General features: G+C 34.2%; 1 protein-coding gene across 3 annotated transcripts in view; it reads right to left on the bottom strand.

Annotated features, from left to right (window-relative positions):
* SNX29 (sorting nexin 29) overlaps positions 1–23045 on the bottom strand; it is a 78563-nt gene that overhangs the window by 9840 nt on the left and 45678 nt on the right. For 2 of the 3 annotated variants that reach the window (XM_031606888.2, XM_090151290.1), the window contains exons 19-20: positions 21846–21986; positions 9807–9946 (exon numbers count right to left, since the gene is read on the bottom strand). In XM_031606888.2, the coding sequence (XP_031462748.2) occupies positions 9807–9946; positions 21846–21986 (281 nt within the window). Of the gene's footprint in view, positions 1–9806; positions 9947–19429; positions 19561–21845; positions 21987–23045 lie in introns of those variants that run through there. The other variant, XM_090151291.1, reaches the window with a different exon arrangement.

Consider the following 23045-nt stretch of genomic DNA (forward strand, 5'->3'; position numbering starts at 1 on the left):
TACAACAAAATTCAGTGGGCCCTGTTTAGAGCTGGAAGATTAACAAAGCCAAGAAAAAAGGTTAACACATGATGTTTTGAATTTCCACTGATGGCCTATGGCTAATTCATGCTGTTTTTGCATGAAGGACAGCTGAAACATTTTTCAATATGACTTCAAAATGAGGAAAAGAAATATCCCACCTCCTTCTGAAAAGTGAAGCAGTTAAGCATAAATGAACTAGTAATGGTCTGGTTTAAAGCCAAGTACATATGCAAGTATAAGGACATCTCCCTCATGAAGATTATTTGCCTTGTCTATTTGAATGGATGCATCCATTTTTCCAATACAGTCAGCGTTACACAGAAAGAAGACTGAATAAGCAATGGAAGACTGCAATGCAAGACATATAAACAGGTTTTTCTAAATCACATTTTCTCAAGTATTCATTACTCCTTCCTGTGCAAAGAGAAAGGAATAAAGCTTATACTTCCATCTCTCAGCAAATTCTCTTCAAAATATTTTCTTTGAAACAATAATTAAACATAATCTTGGGTTTTATATCCCTTACAGAATACTCTGTTTTCTTGAAATACTTCAAATCTAACAATTAGATGAAGAGGAAAATTTTTTGAAGTCAAACCAGTTTTAAAAAAAACTGCTACTACAGTAATTATGTACATTTTACGTATGTGAGCATGTTTACACACAGGCTTTTTGATTTAAATAACAGCATTTTTTCAATACTTATTCACCCCTCTGCCTACTACACCTCAGCAAATTCATCAACTGAGATGATAATATTTCAGGAGGTTTAACATTATAAACTCATATTTGGAGTTTAGTTTGTAATATTTATGAGAAATGGATTATATAAACACACTATGCCAAAACTATATGTAAATGCCAACCTCTCAAAAAAAAATGTCTGCAAATGTCACAGAGAACCACCCAATATGAAAAGGCCCCTTTCCTTAATCTAGAGTGACTGATTACTTCTGCACAAGGTCCAGATCTTCCAGCTACAAAATACAAAGTGTTTGACTGATGCTTCCTGTGCCTGCCTGTAGGGAATAAAAGCATGCACTGACTTAAACAAATCGTTCATCATTTTTCAGCACCACATACTTTGGGAAAATAACATTTCAATTCAACAGAACATCAGAAAAACAATCTGGTGATGAGACAATAGGTATCTATGTGCTGAAGAGGGAACGCAGATCTAACGTCCTACTGTAATGGGATATAGATAACTTGTTAAGATATTTTACTCAGACTCTGGTTCCTAGAAAGATGAATTCACTAAATTATGTTTCCCAGTGAAGGGCCCTGCTTTTGAATATCAACTACACACTTACTGGTGTCTGATTTCTTCCACTCCTTCATAGACAGTCTTGAAACTGTCTGTGAAAGTGGAAAAAGTAGATTTTCAGATGGTCTGTGCTTTGTTGGCAAATACGAAGCTTCTCTAACAGAATTCAAGCTGAAAATAGCAAGACGCTTTCTTTGAGCATACGCTCCAAACATAAAACAGAGCTGTTGTTTGACCCTGGAGTTATCTGTTATGAATTCAATTTATTACTTTGTCTTTTTAGTCTTTTAGTTTGTACATCATTGTTATAGCTAATGGAATTATTTTTCTAAGCGGGGACTTCTCATAGACCTCCAGAATGAGTTTTGCCTAGCTCTTGTCACACAGGCCAGACCAGCACTGTTTTAAGCAACACGTTCTGCCACACAGACTGGTTAAAGTCAGTCAGAAGCCTCCCAGTTCCTTTCAGTGCACAGAGATTAAGGAATAGAAATAAACCCAGCCTCTGTTAGAGCAGTAAGTCTTCAAGAATCTTCCAGAGTATCCAGAGGTGCATTATATGCAATTTCCAGATACATTAATAAGTGAGAGATTATCTGTGAGGGCTTTTTGTTCCAGTTTCATTTAAAAATTTCTATTCATTCTGTGAATGTATATTTAAATAAATGCTCCTCTCTTTAATTGTACATTTCAAATTCTAATTTAAAAAAAATCAGTAAAAGTGATAAGAATTTCAAAATACATAATCCCATCTATGAAGAGCCCTCATGCTATATTATCTACCTAAAATCTGTTTGCAGCTCTATGGAGAACATATCTCAGAAAATTTATTTTTCTTAAAATTTTGTGGGCTTCCCGAGTACTCTGCCTTTCCAAAAAAAAAACAGATCAGATTTTGGAGCACCCAAGCTAGTGCTGTACATGGTGGAATAACAGGTCATCAAAAGGGGTTTGCATTAAGGCACTGTTGTGGAAATTGGGAAAGGTAACTAAGGGTAATGGATTCCAGAGCTCTCACAGCAATCTGTGTGCATCTGCAGATGGATCTGACTGACCAGATGGCTTCTTACAAAACAAGATGTTTACGTGATTAATTTTGAAAGCAATTCATGGTGGTACACTTATTTTCTGCAAGAGATCTGGAGATGGTTTCCTTTCACTATTAGCCCTCCAAAATAAATCACCTGAACTAGTTGTTATGCAGTCTTCACCTGTATGTGCTGATATTTGACTGTAAATGTCTAAAGTTGGCAATTTTCTTAAAATAACCTCCATAAAGAGAACCTTAGCAAATAATTATAGATTAACCTAGTTCAAGTGCAGAAGAAACATAAATATTATAAACTATATAGTAGGATTTTTTAAGGGAATCTATGAAATGCACAATTCCATTATAGAAAAATTATATAGATTATATTATTATACATATAACCTTGTTTCACTTATTACTGCTGGGCAATTAAATGGCCATCTATAGATCATGTTTATAATTATCTATATACAAGTCTGATCATCAGATGGTACTAACTAGTGGCTAATGTAACTTAACAGGCAGGAAATGGTGTCAGGAAGGGGAAATTCTGTGAAAATAACATTATTCAGCTGGATCAGAGATACCTGAGAATTGTAAACTTGCAGACTGACAAAGAAGTCATGTACTTGAAACAGCCTAGAATAATCATGTAATGAATCACATACCATCAGTCTTACCACTTTGTATTTGTTCACCATAGAGATAATTCAGTACTCTGGGTTGCTGAGTAATTCCAAAAACATCTACTGAGAAAAAAAAATTATCTTCACATCAAATAAAAGTATTCGCTTAAACACAGAGCAAAAACCTTTTCATCTGTACTTGCTTATATTCCCAAAGTTTTAGCATGTCCTCAGCTATTCATTATTTGAGTTGCTAATTGTTCTGTGCACCCCTCCTCTGTAAACGTCAGTGGACAGAATACAGTGAATACAACCAGGGAATACAGTGTCAAGCTATCACAGACACATCTAGTCTTGTTTACTAGAGAATTTAGGATATATATATATGAGAAAGGATTTTATTTTATATTAGGTATATTATTGGAGCATTTATTTATTTTAAGAATCCTACTCAAGTTACTATGCCAGAAATTGTTTTACAATATTGTATGAATACCTAACCAATCACAAAGGATGTGCAAGTTTTGGCCATGAGTATTAAACTTAACTGCCTCTACCGATCCTGTACATCTGTTTGTGAACACACAAACAAAAATCCAGAACTTTGATTATTTGCATTTGAAGGAAAGGAATGTGTGGTAAGATTTCTTGGCTATTCAAAAAAAAGTTCTATGGGCTTATGAGAAGATTTTTTTTTTCCAACCCTGCAGAGACCTCAATCTTTCAAATATAAAGTTTCAAATATCATTATTTGACAACCATTCTATGATTCCACAGCAATTAGTCTAGGAAGTTAATAGGAAGTATTATTGCATATTGCATTGTGTTTTTACTATTTTTATGGTTATCTTTTGCAACTCTTGTCATTCTATACATAAATGAAATCCTATTTATTTAATTCGGGTTTATATTTGGAGATAAATACAAATTACAAAGAGCATATTAATCCACTCTAGAGCCTGCTGAACAGAGAATATACCTATCTAATTTATCAAAGAGGGATTAGTAAACTGAGTTGACAGGTAAATTCTAAAGCTTTGGGCAAGCCCAGCAAGCTACACAACATGCACAGACTCAACAGTACACACAGATAAAAGACTAACAGATTGCCAGGATGAATCAGTGTTACAAATACAGTTAGAATCAAGCATATTAATGCATCTGGAAAAGCTGCTGATTACCTTACCTAGGCAAGTGTTTTAGTTTCTTTTAGATTTCCATGTAGTTCATACTTTAAGCTTGGAAAATAAGCACAGTAGCCTGATTCAGAAATATCTCTACTTTAAATCATAATAAAATTGTCATCTAGATTTAGTTTAGTGTGAACATATCTGCACCCCACACATGAATATTTTATAAGCTTGTATGTTCATTCATCACTGTGTAACAGATCTAATTGAACTTTTCCTACCAGTTACTCCTTCCTCGCTCTGCACAAGGGGTAGCAACTGAGTGCAGAATATTTGCTTCACCAGACATCTGCATACCAAGATCCTATGGGGAGCTGAATCTTTATCCCCCTCACATTTATTTTCAAACGAAAGATGAAATACCTTTTACATAACAGATAGTAAAAAGTCTGTGTCTATCCTAAACCTCATACCACTGCCATTTCCAATAAAAAAAGAGCAAATTGCCATTACTGACATGAAACGGCTTGTTTGCTACGTGCACAAAAGACAAGCAGAAAACATTTCATTCTTTCCTACTGTCATCTTTTTTACTAACATACATTCACTCCATTCATTCCAACCTGCTTCAAACTCTCTCACCTCCATTATTCTAACTCTACTCATTCATTCTTTATTCCCCACCTTCTCCAGTTTTATTTTCTTTATTAATTCACATCAACAGCCACAACACCATATCGCCCAATACTTTCCCATCTATTCTGTTTGCTGGTAATTATGCTTGCTGCTTCTCTCAAACTCTTGTGCTCAGTTGATACTATCTAGCAGAAACAAGCCTAAACCTCTGTTGTCCATAAGTCAACCTTTCCTACAGCTCCCCATCTAAAACAATTCACTCCAGCATTAAAAACGTACCATCAACTCATCTCTTTCAAATCATTTACCTAATTCATGTTTCAGTTTGCTCTAATTTCACATTTTCTTTATTGTAATATAGGCTTTAGTTCCCTGTTGACTCAAGTTTTCAACCACATTGATCTCATTCAGAAAACCTGCTGAGTCTTTGATATCTTTTGTTCGGTCATCCAAAATAAATTTTGTGAAAGCTACTAGTTTAAGACAATTTCAGTACTCTGCTGCAGGCTGTAAACCCCACTTCAAAGTTCTTGCTTGAAAAGTCACTGCAGTTAACAGAACTGCTCCTCTGTCTCTATGCACTGTTTTCAGATTAAACAAGAACCTAAATGCTGAGCTGTGCACCCTAACATGCTATGAAAATGACACCTGCTTGTATTAAATTTGGTTTCTACATGTCGTTATTTAATTATATTAACCAGTGTAAATAGAAGCATACTGGGACATTATGCCTACAAAAAACATACATTATTTCTACGATACATAGAATAACTTAAATGTAAGTACCTAACAGCAAGAAAAGCTATCATGAGAGGAAGAACCATATTTTATTCGCTCTTAATTTCACCACATTATCAACACATTACAAAAAAAAGTAAGTTTGCAAACCTTAAGTCCAAACCAACTAAGAGGATGCGGAACAGTTACTTACCATCTGGAAAAGCACAGCAGATTTGCAACAAACGCTACCTGACAAAGACCTGATTGACTTTTTCAATGGCTATTCAAGTTTTTAGTTTCCAATATATTAGAGCCAGGATCAAAGTTCTATTTCACATAATCCGTGAAATCCCGGAAAATTCAGACTGTTAAGTTTCAATCTTTGTGAAAGGTGTTACCATGGACGTTTTTTTTGTTTTTTGTTTTTTGTTTTTTTTTTAAGATATCTAAGATATTTTTATTTCAACAATCATCAGCACTTGGCAACACAGTTCTGCTGAAAGATAAATGCTGCATAATGTGTCTACATGGTTTTATGAGTAGATCAATCAATTAACATGGCAATAAATTAGCTTCATTACCATGTTTCAGGTATTAGGAGGCGCTTTACTAATTAAAATTCACATACTTAAGCAAATGCTAGTCCCACTTTCTTTGAGTAAATGATATACCTCTTTATCAAAGTACACGCTTACTGTTACAGAACATAACTGAGATTTGCTGAAGAGATACTGAACTCAGTACCAAGCTGGTAACACAGGCTGTCACTTCAAAGGATGCAATCAAGTGAAAATATGCCCAGTGGAAATAGTTTAGGACCTATAAGATGAACAATTATTTATGCTATTAGAAGCCACATGTAGGTGCAACAGCTTTTACAGATTCCCATCATCGACTCACTTTTTGAAAAATTCATCTGTTCAAAATTGCATTTAAAATTTCCTTACATCTCATTGATATTGTTTTGCAGTACTTCGGGGTTAGATCATACATTTTGATAATCTTTATATGTGAAGACATTAGCGTCTATGTATTCAAAGATCTTATTTAAAATACTATTCCACAAACGTTTCTGTGAAGAGATTTAAGTTCATCCTTAAACAGTGCCTGTGTCTGCTGTATAATAAATTATATCCTGTGGAGAGAAGCTATTGAATGAAATATTAACTGATAGGCAGGATATTTCGAAAGTAATTTTGAAAATGTGAATATAGACGTTTGCATTGACAAAGCAACAAAGCCAACTAAATGGCACTATTCTTATATGAATTATTGTTTCTATTATTTAAGAAAAAGCTCTAGAGAAATAATACACAGACGTTTGTTAACAGAATCTTTTTGTCATGTCAAGATATGAAGGAATATTTGAGAACCTGCTATAATTCATTTCTTCAATGAGAATTATGAAATTGACAAAAGAAACAATTCCAAAAAGAAAAGGTAGTGCCCTTGAATGCAGCCTGTGATATGGCAATAACCAAGACACTCAAGTATCAATGCAATACATTATATTGGTATTTGCAAGCTGTTGACAAAATAACCATACATACTCATCTCATCCCAAGAATTTAAGATATTTTTCTTTGTATCAGCAGAATACTGATCCATGCATCACAGACAGAACCCATTAAATCAGGCTTCCAATTTAAATTCAGCGATTCTGAATTTTTTTTGTGCAGTTCTCCATACCTAGAACTTATTTTTATGCACAAAAATGAGACCTAAGTTGTATTTAATACACATGTAAAAATACCCAGAGCTGATTCTAAGAAAGCAAATTCACTATTGAGGATTGAAGAATGAGAAGAAATTGGTTTTCCCTTCCTGTTGCTAATATAAGTGGCTTACAAGTTATAAATACACTATTCTTGAAGTATCACCTTTCAAAGCAAAATAAAAAGATACAGTAATAAATACTCTTACAAAAGATAGATTTTTTTAAAAAGAGTAACATTATTGTTTTTTACATTGGCACTGTATTATCTCATGGTTTATCATCTCACACAAAACATCATCATTTTGGTTAAAATATGTAAATGATCCATAGCAGTCCAAGTAATGAACTGCTGCTACAAACTGTTTTTCATCTATTCAAGCGAAAACTTCAAATTAGTATTTCTAACAGGAGTAGCCATTGTATTTCCTTATCTAATGGTTTAAATTACTGTTCACTTTGATCTTACATTAATACTCATTTTGTCAATATCTTTATGATCCCCTGAAATGCTAAGCTAACAATAACTCCTAGAGCTACTCTGTGTACATTTGAAACCCAAAAACAATTTATTACAAACCTTGTACCTTGAAGTTGAACAGGTTGAGGAGGAAAATCTAACCTGGATTAACATGTTACTCTGCTTTACTGTTTGTTTGTGTGGAATGAACAAAAGAAAATATAGGAGCTTAAATAGTACCTGTTTGACATCTATTCAGACATCAATCAATTTATTTTTCTGCTGCACATGTAAAACAGCTGAATATTAAATGAATTTGATGCGGAATTATCAGTTCACTACATCACAGAACTGTATAGAATCATTTTAAAATGAAAGATAATGGGACAGGAAGAAAAAGAATTTGAGTTAAAAATTCAATTGCAAATGTATTTTGAATTTGCCAGAATGAAAAACAATTTTAAGATGACTGAACAAAAAGCTCATACATGGGCCCATTGACTAGAAGCGTTCAAGATCATTTTCATCTTTATAGCCTTCAGTCTGATTCTATAAAGAGAGTTCATAAGAAGGTGAGATATTTGACTCTACAGACATCATTGTGCCATTTCTGACAACCTTGAGGTGTCTCCTAAAATTGATCTTGACTTCTTCAGATCCAGATAAAACTTAAAATACAAAAGCTACAAAATAAAACTTAGCATTCCTCCATTTACCTATGCATCTTTTAATAAATACAGCTTTCTTGAAATTAAGCTTGAACTTGTAAATGTAAAACTCTTCTGCATAAGACCATGCAAGTAATCCACTTAAGTATGCACCCTTTCACTGAAACATTTTCAATTTAAATGGATCTTGATTTTGAGAATCAGCCTAACCACAGAGGCACAAAGTCTGTGTCATGGTTGTATGATTTTTTTGTTGTATTCCACTTCATAACATCATATAGAGCACTGTCACTTAAAAAGATAATGCTCCAGTTCTGTGGATTGTTGATTTTTTTTCCAGGCACCTTTCACTGCTCCATTTCCGTTTTCTGTTCAGGAGGAAAGATAAAACTGCTCACAGTTCATAAGGCAGTCCCTTCTGCTGCTCATCTCTGCAGTGCATGCTCCCTAGCTGTCTCACCTTTAGCTTTAAGAGTAAGGCCTTTGCTTTTGGATACTCTCTCCCTCATTTTCTCTGATTTTTTAGCTTCAATTCCAATTACATTGGATCATATTGTGTTACTGCGCATTCTGATATCGTATTTAGCAAATTAGTTTTCTCCATTAGCTCATTGCCACTGGTTTGTTTTCGGGCCCATCTCCCTGCCTTTTCTCCCCTTTTCACCCCTTTCTCCTCCCCCACAGTGAGGGTCCGTGGGTCCCCATGCCCCATTAGTCGTGGATCAGGGCCAAACTGGCCCAGAAACCATTCACAGCCTGTACAGACTTGTGAAGAGCAAATTTACTACAATGCCTTACTATGAATAAATAGATTTTCTGTATGCTGTGTACTAAATCTATTAGCAAAACTTAATGTCATTTGCAAAAGCAAGTTTTCATCAGTATCAGTTTTTAAAGTGTTCTACATAGTTCTTTATAGTATTTCTAAATCATATGTTTATAGCAAAACAAAGGTTTAACGAATGATATCCTAATGTGACTGATAGCCAAAAGATTTGCTTTCAGGTTATCAGCAGCCAAGACTGTTAAATTATTTCTGGACACATTCAAAGTTAACACCAGTGAAGTCAGAACATACATTAGCAGATTGCAAAAGTCATCCAGAAAGAATTCAAGAGCTTGACTTTTTAATTTGGTAAGTACACACTAACAGCAATACACCCTCATTCCTCAAAATAAAACTGAACACAAAAACACAAAACCCACAAAAGCAAATTAAAACACAAATTTTAAAGCCCAAATAGAAAAAAACTGAAAACATCTAACTCTGAAAAATCTGCATCAATACATATTCTTCACGTTGAGAGCTTTACACAGTGATTTTGTTCAAAACCACAAATTAAATAAAGAAAAGTTAGCACATACATCATATATTCCTTTAAGTATAGCAGAAGCATTTATGATTTGAGCAGATGCTGTCTATCAGAAAAAACAAATAACACTGTTTTGAAGATTTGTGAGATGTTGGCAGTATATTTTAAGTTGTGATGAAAAGGCTAAGTATTTTCTTGAATACTTGACAGATACTTACACAAAAAAGGGCATCAGCTGAATTAGAGTCTCTTTTTTGGGATTGGCTGTGAATTCTGGCACAACTTGAATAACTTTGTTCATTACATTCCTTAGGTAATTTTGCAGCTGTTTGCGGCGCTCTTCTACAAATTTTGCATCCTAAAAATAGGAACAAAACAATGCAAGTAGTGAAAATATATATATATTTTTTAATTTCCAATTCTACTGTATCAATAATAATAGCTCAAAGAAGCATCCAATTTAATCTTTTGATGATCCATGTATATTCCGTTTAAAGAAATACGTTAGTGATTTGTAAAAACATGAAAACAAGGAAAAAACACCTTGACTCTGCACTTGAATAAAGACAGTCACATCCAACCTAGCAATAACCCATGTCACAAAAACATCCACTGATACTGACTCCTTTCCTTGGCAGAATGTCTCTTCTGTGAACCAAAATTCTTTTTCCAATAGAAGATCTGCAAAAATCATCAGATGCTGCCTGGATTGGGCAACAAGTAAGCTTCATCTCAAAAATGCAGACATTCTGATCACCTGGCGTCAATGTCAGAGTAAGGTCTTTAGGAACAAAGTCAAAATTATAATTGGACAGCTGCAGTTCCCACAAGGAGAGCATTCTGTAGAAAAAGTCTGTTCAGCCTGCATTATTTGTGTAAAAAATATGATTGAAACCATTCTTTGTTTCTTGCAAAAATAAAAGACAACTGAATAATACAGCACAGTAAATACAGTTGACATGCCACCAGAGAATTTCAGTATATTAAAAAGATCAAGTCACGCAGGGGATACAGATTTGAAGATTACTTCTTCCTTCAGAAAAACAGACTAATTCATCATCAAAGCAGGGAAGCTCCTTTGAATTCAGGACAATCACTGCAGAGTTCCTGGAACCCTTACTAACATTTTGTTCTTGTATCTCATTAGAAGTTGGCAGTCACAGCAATACTTTTATGAGACAGAGAGAATGAGAAAAGATTCTGAATGGCATTTCCCAAAGTAGACCTTCAAATTCAGAGTTATAAAAATCCACCATGCTAACTGAAGCATATTTACAAATATTGGCAACAAAGACATTCTAAAAAAGCGTAAGCTTATTTTCACCTTCAACATGTATTTTCTCTTGACCTTTGTTTGCAGATGAATATTTAAAAGCCTGTTATTGTAATTGCTGCAGATGTTCATTTTACAGGCATTGAAATGCTACACAGTGCTTCTTTAAGTTCACAAAATTCCAAAGTATATACAAATACACTTGTTTCTTGTTTTCTAGACATGAACTTCTACTGAATGACCAATCCTGATTTGACATTCCAAAGTTATGTTAACACACAGAAGAATCGAGATCAGTAGAGAAGTAAGAAAAATGAAAGCAAACAAATACTACCACAACCACGTTATATAGTTCACTGTTTCTTTTTCATCATTTACATTACTCTGTTTTTCAGCAAGTTTATTACACTCATGCACGTCCCCCACAGGTCATGCAGCAAATATTTCTAGTATTAAAAGACTTACCGAATAATGAAAAACTAAAGCAGCCTGAAAACTCTTGGAAAATATTTCATGTAGAAAAGTTCTGAATTGTTCATACCTCATGCAACCCACTCCACAGTCACACCCCTGCACCCCAACCTAGTACAGTCACTGCTTGGTCAGAACAGAGCAACAGCTTGCTCACGCCCAGCAGTACTAATCAAGTCTGGACAAGAGTGCAGAACAGAAGTCTACACAAGCTGTTGGGAAATGTTAAAGCAAAAATTTTTACATGTGCTGACACATAATAGAAATAAATAGAATGTGAGGAATAAATAAATCGAGTCAATTTTCACCAAGATATTCATTTCTCCTGTTCTACTAGTTCTCTGGCTAGCTCAAGGAGCAACTTTGCCTTGTTATCTATTCACTCAAAGGATTTCAGTCACCACATACATCAGTTGAGACACTGATTTGCTACTGCCAGCTGCACGAGGCAGAAGACAGCAAAGCACGTCACAGGATGTCCCACATCAATCTCAAAAAAAGAACTTTTGTGAAACAACTTTGGTATTGAAAGCTATAACCACAGGAATACCAACTGATGCTTGGCCCGAGAGAACATTTTCTACATAGAGTAATCCTTTCCCCTGCTCTAGGTTGTGTAGTACAGAGACAGAGGAGCATCACTTTGCTCTGCAAGCCTGCACCCAGCACTGAGGCAGCCTCAGGTTTGATCCCTTCCAGAGAAGCAGCCTCATCCCCCACTGCACTTTCTTGATTCTGTTTTTATCACTTCCCTCAATGTTGTTTTACCAAGCCCCCCAAAATTTTTTAATTATTTGTAATAAAATCATTAGCAGTTCTTCAATTCTTAGGACTTTTTGATCGCAAATCCTCAAAAACATTATTTGTGGGGAAATCATTTTAATTACGTTAAAATTTGTTCATATGCAGAATCTGCTTTCTTTAATCCCACCTGGTTGCTGTACATGTATTTAAACAAGTACATTCCCTCTCACAGGCAAGACCACTATCTCAGTTATAAACAAAGGAGCAAAATGCCAAATGCAGGTATTTTTCATTGCTCACGTTAACGTGACATGTAACTAACTAAGATAATATCTGCACAAAGTCTTCTAGTTAATCTGCTAGAAGATGCCTGGAGAATCCATTTTTACTATTTACAGTTGATCTAACCAGTTCTCATAATTAGGTTTTTTTCTGCCATTTCTTCAAGTGAAATACTGAAAAAAATCACAGGAGCTAAACTCAACCTTGAAACACAGTTTAAAAAGCTTTTAGCCTGATCTAAATTTAATCTCCAAAATAAGCACTGAGCAATCCCTACCACAGCTTTCTTTACCATGCCCACTTTCCTGATCCATAGCAATGTAATCTAGGGTCAGAACAATGTAGATGCATGTCCATCTTTGTCATCACAGGTTTCATAACAGCAGATTGGCTACTCAGAAATTACTTTGTCATGGTCACTGCTCTAACTGGCAGTACAAAGAGATCTTGTCACAAGCCTGTAAATAAAGCAGTTGGTAAATAAAACCCACTGGACCAAATTATCTACACTTGACAATTTAGTATTTCATATACCTACTAACAAAGGATATTTTTACAAGCAATAATTAAAAGGAAAGGTGCTGTTTCAGACTTATTAGTGAAGTAAAAATACTTTGTGATAACCTCAGCAATTGTACATAATTTTATCTGTCAAAACATGCATATCTATTTACACAAAAAATAACAAAGATCTTTCTTTAGGATTCAATATATGGAGTTGTGCATGCCCAATCTGCCTGTAATCTGGAGACAAGGTCTTTTTTTTGTTTTTTTTTCAAATTACAAACACATTTACCCTTGCAAAAATCTCTAGCATTTCACAGATTAAATATTAAATTTTCCGGAAAGTACATACATGTACCAGTACTAAATAAAGGCAAGCACTGTCTCACTGACAATGTTACTAACATGGTTCAAAAAGAGAGCTGCTCTCAGGAATATGTACAGTTACTACTAAAAGATCTGAAATTCAAGAGAAATATACAGAAGAAAATGAATTGGTAGGATGAATAACTAGTAGGTCTTGTCATTAACAAGGAGAAGAACGAACTTCTTGAATCATCAAGCTAGCCATTTAACCACTTATGAAAAGCCTTTTCTTTGTCTCATAAATAGCTCAAGAAATCTTTTTAATTGCAAAAAAGTCTTATGAATTTTACCTGCCTTTATCACATGTTGCTTATTTTCAAAAAAGACATCACTAACAGGAGTCAACAGATTATAAAAATAAATACTTGAGTAACTGCAGAATTTATTTTTTCCCCTAAAAGTATATACCAAAAATGGCACTAGAACCATCCTCATGCATATTTAGATCCTATACCTTCAGGAGCTGTAACTGTTTATAGACCACAAGCCATATATCACTTGAAATTATTACAAAAAAAAGGTGATTTTATAATAAGCTTTCTTCATTTCAGTGTAGAACACTGGATCATTCCATAACCACTTTGGGAACACTCATTTTTAAGCATTTTCTTACGAACAACAATGGAACTAATTGGCTAATTGTAAAACCAAAATGCAAGGCGAACTGGCTCTTCAGTTCTGCTAAATGTGTCTGGTGGGAAGCTGAACATTCCCTCCAAACTTGAAGAAATTTAACTATTTCACATAAAACATCTCCTAGTCTGTTCTTGATGAGCCCAATCCTTAAACCCACAGAACTACATGGTGCAAAAGGGTGTTCAAGGCAGACAGGAGCTCTGATTTTAAGATCTGAGATTTCAGTTCAGACAAATTTTTCACACACTCATCTATCCTATGGACAGTTACTACTGCTCTTTGTAAAGATGCTGAATCTGACTTACAGTCTGACTGAAAGGTAGCTCTGTTCTGGCTGAAGAGAAAGCCTCACATATTCAGTGCCACTTGAATTACAACCTGTGACAGCATCCAGCAACTAGCAATGACTCATTTATACAAAAAATACAGACATTCTGACATAAGTCTATAGGCATCTTGGTCACGTTTACCATCAGTTCATATAAATTCATACTGCACACAAATTGTTAAATGAGATCTAGCACACCCACATAAACACTCCAATTTGCAGGCATATTTTACAAAAAAAAAACAAAACTATTATGGGTTCTGCACAATTACTCTCCCAAATTATTTCCTAGCCCACAGTTCAACAGCATATATTTTTTCACTAACAGTTCACAAAAGTTCAGTTAACAACCAAAAGTGCTTCAGATTGCAGATGCATCAAAGCACATCTGGGAAAATACATCATTCTTCTCATTTAATTTGAAATTTATATCACCCACAATATTTTATAAAATTGTTTTTGACTGAGAATTTGCAAAATTTCTGCCCACAAGATACTAGTACCAAACTACAAATTTCTAAGAATGAGAATATACAATAGAAATCTTATAGAACTGTCAAAAGATGTTAAGAGATTTTAAGCTTTAAAAACAAGCAGCAGAGCCTGATGTACCAAACTTAACGTTATTGTGTTGTGCAATACTTCATAACAGGCTAAGTTAACTCCAGCTTACAGTTCAAATCATTTCACACAACTGCTGGTCTTTCAATAGACTGCTATTATGTAGCAGATGGCAAAACAATGATATTGTTCATTATTAGTGGGAAGCTCACTTAAGGTGATTCAAACATTTTCCATCAACTGTTGAAAATGGTATGATTGCCATGGTTACCTGCCATGATTTAGGGACAGACAAAACATATTCTGGTTTGCTGCTTCTGCAAACAATATAAAATGCCCCGTTTCTGATGCTCTAAATACCATTTATCATTTAACTAACCTACTGTTAGCGCAAGGATAAAAAAAACAACACACAGCTCAGGGTTCAACTCAACTCAGAAGTAAATATAGCTTGGGACTTTAACAAGAGCTGTGTCAGCCTCTGCAATATCACATCTAGAATCCTTTCCTAAATAAACCAAACAGTGCTATTATAGAAGAACTCTTGCATGCAGAAATAAGATTATTTTGGTGAACCATAATATTTTGCACCGCTTTGGTTAATCAGCCCTTAAAAAGTTATATCACTTTTTCTTTACAAGTTGTACACCTCTAAACGAAGTTGGAATTCAGAGCTAGAATGGGAACTAAATCAGAGCTATAATGGGATCTAAATCAATTGCTGATCTACTCTCATCATTTCATTACTATTATGCCGAAATAAGTCATCTTCAAATTACTGAAGTTACATTTCCATCCTACTTGTAAAACCAATTTCTGTACAGCAGAAAAAGACTAGCATTACATGACAAAACATGAGCATAGAATACATGGAATTTCCAGAAGTGACTATCCCACTGTGTGATTTTCTGTACATTTCTTGCTCAATGAAACAAACAGGAACTCAAAGGGAAAAGAAATCAAAAAAGTGTCACTTTAGAAATCCTTTTTTCACTAAGGAAAGATCTTTTACATGATGGTAATCATTACTCTGGATTTCTCTTACCAAAATAGCTGACTCATTTCCAACTCTACCCACGGCTTCATTTTACTGATCCGAGAAAGAAAGCAATCCTTTTAGATAAGTAGTTTGACAGCACCACTTTCATTAGCATTTCTAATTGCTTGATACTTGGGACATCTCCTGCCACATTGCACAGAGCTGCCCAGTAAAGCCCAGCTTCAATGGAGATGACTACTTGGTCACCAGAACAGTTGCAAGCTCTATCTATATCTCACAAAAATGTCAGTTCCCCACTCCCCCCCCCCCCCAACAAAATGATAGTTTTTGAAAGAACACTTACTTTTTATTTTGAGTAAGAGAGTAGTTTATATATCATTGTATGAGCTAACTGGTCATACTAAGGTTTTACTCATGCTTTCTTAGAATATGTAACAGGCTGATTAGATCTTCTGCAAGCACAGGCATGTTAACAGATATGTAGAAACGTACTTGAACAGTGGGAACTCTGCTAGCCCCATAAAAACAGCTAGAATTCCTTTTCAGTGTAAGCCTGGAACCTTAATCATAAGCTACTTAGCATTTTCAAGCAAGCCTGCATCCAGCCAAAAGGATAAGCCTTTTCAAAACCCACACTGAGAAAAAGTGTTTAATGTGAAAAAAATGTAACAAAAAAGAGAAAGCTTAAGAACAAAACCAGAACTAATCTGTTTTCAGTGCTGTGCTTAATTCCACGGCTAGAAACATTCAATTGGTAACACTATGCTAGTAAAATCCAGGCTCATCTAAATATTTTATTATTTAAAAGCATAAATGTTCACTACCTGTCTATTTATCAACTGGTTAGGAATCAACTGTTCATTAAAAAACACATACAAAACTGCAGCCTACAGCATTACCCCCCTAGGGCTTACATTTTTGCTCACCTGTCAAGCAGGGAAATTTTATTTCTATTTTCTCCTTAGTATATATCAGTCTACTCTTTATTCGGGAGCTTTTAGAAGCTATCAAAACATTTCATGAAATTGAGACCCATTTTCATTAGCCTATGTTGCAGCAATAACAAACATGTCAATTAAAATTCATCTCCTATTCAAAAGACTAGATTCCTTTAATAGAAATTTTATTTAGATACCCTCTAATAGGGCCTATTATTGATTCTCATTGCCTGTTTGTTTTTTTTAATAATGCCTGCATGTAAAGATATTTTACAAGGAGTAGTGAGTACCAAATTTTTCTTTCAGAAAAGGTATCCTGCATTTTGCATGATCTGAAATATTCAGTTTTCTCCACTTCTAAAGAAAAATTAAGTTACACCAAGTACTTCTATAATCAGCAGTCCCCAAAAAGCTATATACCAAAGTAAGATTAGAATATATTTTATAATAATACAATAAAGTATTTGCTACAAAATTTCTGTAATATAAAAAATAATGGTTTCCTACTGATTTCTCTTCTCTTAGACAGTGATACAGCCAAAAAATAAAAGAAAAAAACAAACTTTTTCCAAGTGCTGTATACATAAAAGCTCAATTGCATCTATTCCAGTTAGCGCTTCAGAGGATCTGCACAAATCCAGAAATCCACTTCAGACACTGACAGCGAAATTGGCTAGATGGACCAGATCATTGGTCTGACACAGTATGGCCATTTATCACCTCCTATAAACTAGGAACGAGAACTGCTTCTGCCCTACACAGTTTTAAATAAAATACATCATTGGATTTCAACTTACCTAAGACTCAAAACCTGAAGTACTCTGTAGCCTGCTTTAATGCACACATAGTAGTGACAGAAAATTTCTAGTCACAGAAAGCTTAAGAATACTAATGGCAAAGATGAAGTTCTTTCTACTTCCGTCAGTATGGTACTTCAATTAAATTACCTATTTGTGGACTGGATTGTATTAACTTAATCTCCATAATTAAGTGCCTTTGTGAACAGAGATTTCCACTTACAAAGTAACGTGATAAATGCAAAGAGCAATATTTCTTTTATGGTTATAGAATATCACATTAATATTCTTAAAGAATTAACATATATGGATAAATATATAAAATTAATTTGAATTCTTTCCTGGTTTGAACACAGTAGAAACAGACCCCTTTCATTTCTTTATAATCAAACTAATGCAAAAGCATGTCTGTCAAATTTATATTACTCATCATTTTTCCAAAACCCACAAGCAAGAGAATATATGAAAATAACTCAGTGTACTAGTTGAGCTCACTAAGAGGGCTGAAAATTAAGATCTAATCACTTTAAAAATCAAGAACAATGTGGAATTCAGGCATAGATATTACATCACCCAATAGCAAATTAAGTAAGCATTAATGAAAGCAATCCTCAACTTCAAATTATTCACTTCTAATTAAGGATTTATATTTCCAAAGCTTTCTCCCTTTGATAAATGTGTTCCAATTCTGAAACACCAAAGAGTCCTAATTTTCTACTAATTCTATTCAAAGACATCGGACATCAAAGCTTACTTCTAAGAAGTATTATTTAGTGTACTGGCCCAAAGGCATTAGCTAGAAGTTTTGCTTTTTCTTTTTTTCCTCTCCACTTTTCTAAGTCACAGCTCACTATAACAGTGTGACTTTGACTAATTAATTTGATGAAGGATAGTAGGCCACAGAAACTAAATCCCATAAAGTACAAAAACACAAATATCCAATACTTCCGATTTCAATTCAAGTCAAATGTACTTAAATTTTAGGATGTCTTGAAGTGCTTTGCTGAATCAGAATGCAAAAACATCCAAGCCTAAAGTGGCTTCCTTCCCTAAGACTTTCCCGTACGACATTATTTTTGAGTCATTCCTTTCCAAGCTATTTATATATTTCTTCTTTCATTGTCTAAGGACCAGTTAAAAAAAAACTGCTATCGTGGGACTAAAAAACTGCAAGCATACACCCAATATATTTTACAAATACATATATTACAAAACAATTAAAATGTTAAAAATCGTAAGTCTTAATCAAAATTATTTACAATTTAGAAAAGTTATGTACAGAAACACGAGTAACTTCATTGTGACATTTCTTACACATGCAAAGAACGAACCGTTTCTTGTTTCTGCACAAAATGTGAATAAACTGAAGGAAGAATATTTATTCTTGCAAGGACTACTTATAAAGATTTTGCCAATTAGTTGGCAACAGCACTGAACAGTCATTAGTAGAACATCACAGTATGGAGACTGAAATAAATAAGAAAATATAAGCTTTACACGCATTCTTGCTAATTACTTCCTACCAATTTACTCACTTCAGTAACTGTCTGTTTTGATTTGATTCAAAGCAACGTTAATTCTAACTTGCAACATGCAAATTAAATTGAGACAGTGAAGATAATTTTAACAAGCTGAAAGGCAAACATGCATACTTCATAACTGAATAAAAAGTTACTTGACCAAAGCAGTATTCTTTCACCTTCACTGTTCACTCTAGACAAATTGGTAACATCATAACAACAGTATTCTGTGCTTCCTCAAGTGTTAAGGCTACTTCCTAATCTTATATATCTATTTTGTTGAAAGATCATGGAAATGAATTGTAAGATAAATTATTCTATCTTAAGGTAAACCAGTAAAAGGCACAAATATATTAAACAGTAAGAATATTAGATTCTTTATTGTTTTACAATTGTTAATTAATTTCAGGTTTCCCTTCTACTTGGTGACAACTATTAACAAGTACTTCATTTTCTCATTCCTTCAAGTTCTCTTTTAGACAAAATTCTCCTTTTCTCATTTTCTGTCAAAAACTGCAATTCCACATTTGAACCTGATCTTCTTGATTTCTACTGCAATAAGCAAAAAAATAAGAATTAAAACCTATAATTCTCCAGTCTTTTCTACATTACTATCCCCTGCCAAGTTTTCTCATCAGTGCTCTCATATTTTGCAACTTCAGGTAACAGCTCTGAATCACTCCGCAGAACAGTGTCTGCTTGAGGTCCTGGAGGGTCCCTAAATCTGAGACAAATACCTACGCACCTTAGACTTAGTGCAGGTATCAAGGGAGCTGTTGATTACAGCAAAAGCCTCCTTCAATGCCACTGATTTAAAGTACATCACCTTCACCAGTCTCACAGTACCAAGCCAAGTGTATTGAAGATATGCATTGAATAATATAATTCAAGTACAAACTGGATGATTGCAAAAGCTCATAACATCACTGTCCAAAACTTAAGAAATAGCCATGTTTATGTATTTACAGATAGAGGACTATTTTATCAATGTGCTCTTTTGGCACCTAATAATACTGAAGACTTGTAAAGGACACAAAAGTCATAGACTGACCTAAACTGCAGAGGGATGTTCCTGTTAGTAGAATTTGGCTATAAAACTACTCTTTGGGTACTAATTTCAGATCATATTGATTAATCTAGATAAAGGAAGACAGCTAAAATTCCATTAAAAATAGTATAGCAAACATATGAGAGAGGAAAAATAATACTTCAACTGAAATTTCACAGCATATCGAAGAAGCAACAAGGCAACAATGCCCATGAAAATTTTTTTTTAAAGTAGGGCAGAAAAAGAGCTAGAGTGAGTACTTCTCTTCTAATGTTTATCACTTTTTAAGGTGTAAGACCTCACATCCTATACTGGAAATTCTACATAATTCCAAGACTGACAGACATTCTCAAGTGAATAAGTTCACTTTACACTGAAACTTAATACATTCCAGTTACTTCAACTTGCTTTTCCATGGAAAGCAGGACCATCTCAAGGCCACTGCACAATCTCAGAATGTAGTATGTCCCAAATAATACCATTTCTGCTGGATCTGTTGGATAGCTTTCACAGATACACAGTTCATCTTAGTGCCCAAACTGCATTTAGGAATAATACAGAGGTATCTACTGTGACATGGAACAGAAACATCTACTGCTAGGACAAAAATTTGCCTATACAAAAGGCTATGGAAATAAGCTTCCATAATAAACTGAGGGGAACTGATGTAAATGCATTACTTTGTAATTTCCATGCTCTTTACAGCAAGTAGCCAGAAAAGTAATCACTAATCAATACCAATTACACAGTTGGTTAATATCTCACCATAGCACTCTTTCAGGAGTGCACCAGATGGCACCCAGCAAATAGTTACTACTACTGAATCCTGATATGACGAAAATGATTATGCGTTATTACATGATTAAGGGAGAATTTCTGTCCAAAGCTAACGCGTTGAAAGCAATACAAAAACTTTAATGACTTGCTCAACTGTTACTTCTGTAGTTATCAATTGTGTAACTGAAATAATAATTAGTATATAAAGTAATTAGGATGAAAGACTATAAAGAGAGCTTAAAAGAAGTCTTTCCTTATTTATTGAAGTGGCCAATATGCAACTACTTAAAAAGAGAATCAGCACCCAATGGTATAGTATAGAAGTTTTAAAGTTATAAGCATGATTTGAATACCTCATATTTTACTTGTGATAGTTAGATTTAGTTTTCAGATTATTTATTCACTGTAAAGATGAATAACTTAAATCAGCTTTCAGGATGTATATTGAAGATTTTTGCCTTTTATTAAAACTATTAAATATTTTAGAGTTTTGGTGATCAAGAATTGAATAATGTACTTCGGAAAAACCTTCTCTCATTTAAGGTCTTCAAAGGATGAACAGTTTTACTCTCTGTAACATTAGTGTAGCTACAACAGATAAATAGCCAAGCTTTTAAGTAACATTGAGCCTCCAGAATATTTGCATCTACTTTTTCTTAATCAGAAACTCATTTTATTCTTTTCAGTTTAAGGACAGAATGCTATCAAATTAGCATTAAAACAGATAATAATGCACTGACATCCTGGCTTCTTGTCTAATACATATCAGGAAGTTATAGAATTCTAAAAATTCTCCTTCCTCCCTTCCTTTCTCCCTTTAAAAAAAAATTAAAAATACAGCTCTAGTAGTTATGCTGTCCATAAAGATAATGTAAGGTTTTAAAAATTGTTCAGAAATTCTCTGACCCATAGTCAATGTGCATTTAAGGAAAATGATAGTCATCTTCTTTGCATGTGTAAAGGAAAGGTTACTTTCTGAACTCTTACTGATATTATGAATTATTTTAATTACCTTATTTCCAATAGCTTTTTTTGGTGGAAAGTTAAAAGTCCTCACTTGGTGGTATTTATTCTGTAATTTATGATGCAAGCTTCTGAACTCTGCATATCTTCGGTAAACATTCCATTCATCATCCTTTATTCTTATATAAACCTGCAAAACATAGACATGAAAGAAAATTTTTTTCCCCAATTCTTAGACTATTTTTCAACTATTTTAACTTGCAATCCATTTTTTCCTTCTCTTCTTCAGATTTCTGTCTTTGATGAAACACTATGCCAACATTATAAAACACTATGCCGGCTCATATATACACTAGAGGTCAACAGGCACATCTGGCCAGAAGAGCAGATCCCAAACTGCACTTCCACTGCATCACCCCTTACCCCTAAAGACTCCTAGTTTCAGATACTGCTCTTCTCCTCCACTTTTAGGCTTCATTTCCATGAAAGTTTTTCTCCCTGCTTGAGGAGGAGCATTCAGGTACTGTGAACTCCCCCCAGAAAGACCATTTAAAGTACATAACACATAAAGAAATATGAGGAAACACATGAATCAGTCAGTATTAAACAAGAAGTCTGTTGAGCTGCAGAGGAATTTAAACATTAGAAGAATGTTTATTGATGATAAACTTAGGTGAGCTTATAGGCAAGATAAGTTAGCATGAGTCTGTGGTGTGGAAGGAAAGGTTTACTAATCATACTTATTTCCATTTTAGGTCTGCATTAGACTTTCTTATCATAGTACTACAACAGCAACTCATGTTTGGTTAATTCTACATTATGACCTTCAAGTTTCTTCAGCTGGTCAGCTTCCGCAAGGCATACTGATCACAACATTTGCACAGTTCAGAAAATTCTCTGGTGAATTCTCAAATTTATTTCTCAGATTTTTGTATTTTGTGTTCTTTTTTGAATAAACACAAAATATAGCTATATATATCCAGAAATGTTGTCCATCTTCCAAAATAGAGCTACTTAAGAGATCTCCTGATAAAAAAAAGTAACATCTGTGTTTTACTTGATTTTTCTTCAATTTAATTAGCCCAATAACTTTTTAGATCCATGTGAATTTATTTGCAAACTCGGAGGTAAGAAGTCTCAAATTCCAATTATGCTGGGGAGAAAACCACTGTCAGAATTTTTCTAAGTTTTCTAACCGAGTAATTTCAATAGATGCTCTAATTTATATATTGAAAGAGATAAAAATCTC

This window comes from Phasianus colchicus, chromosome 16 (genome assembly GCF_987193195.1).
Source record: "Phasianus colchicus chromosome 16, bPhaCol1.hap1.1, whole genome shotgun sequence".
Lineage (NCBI taxonomy): Eukaryota > Metazoa > Chordata > Aves > Galliformes > Phasianidae > Phasianus > Phasianus colchicus.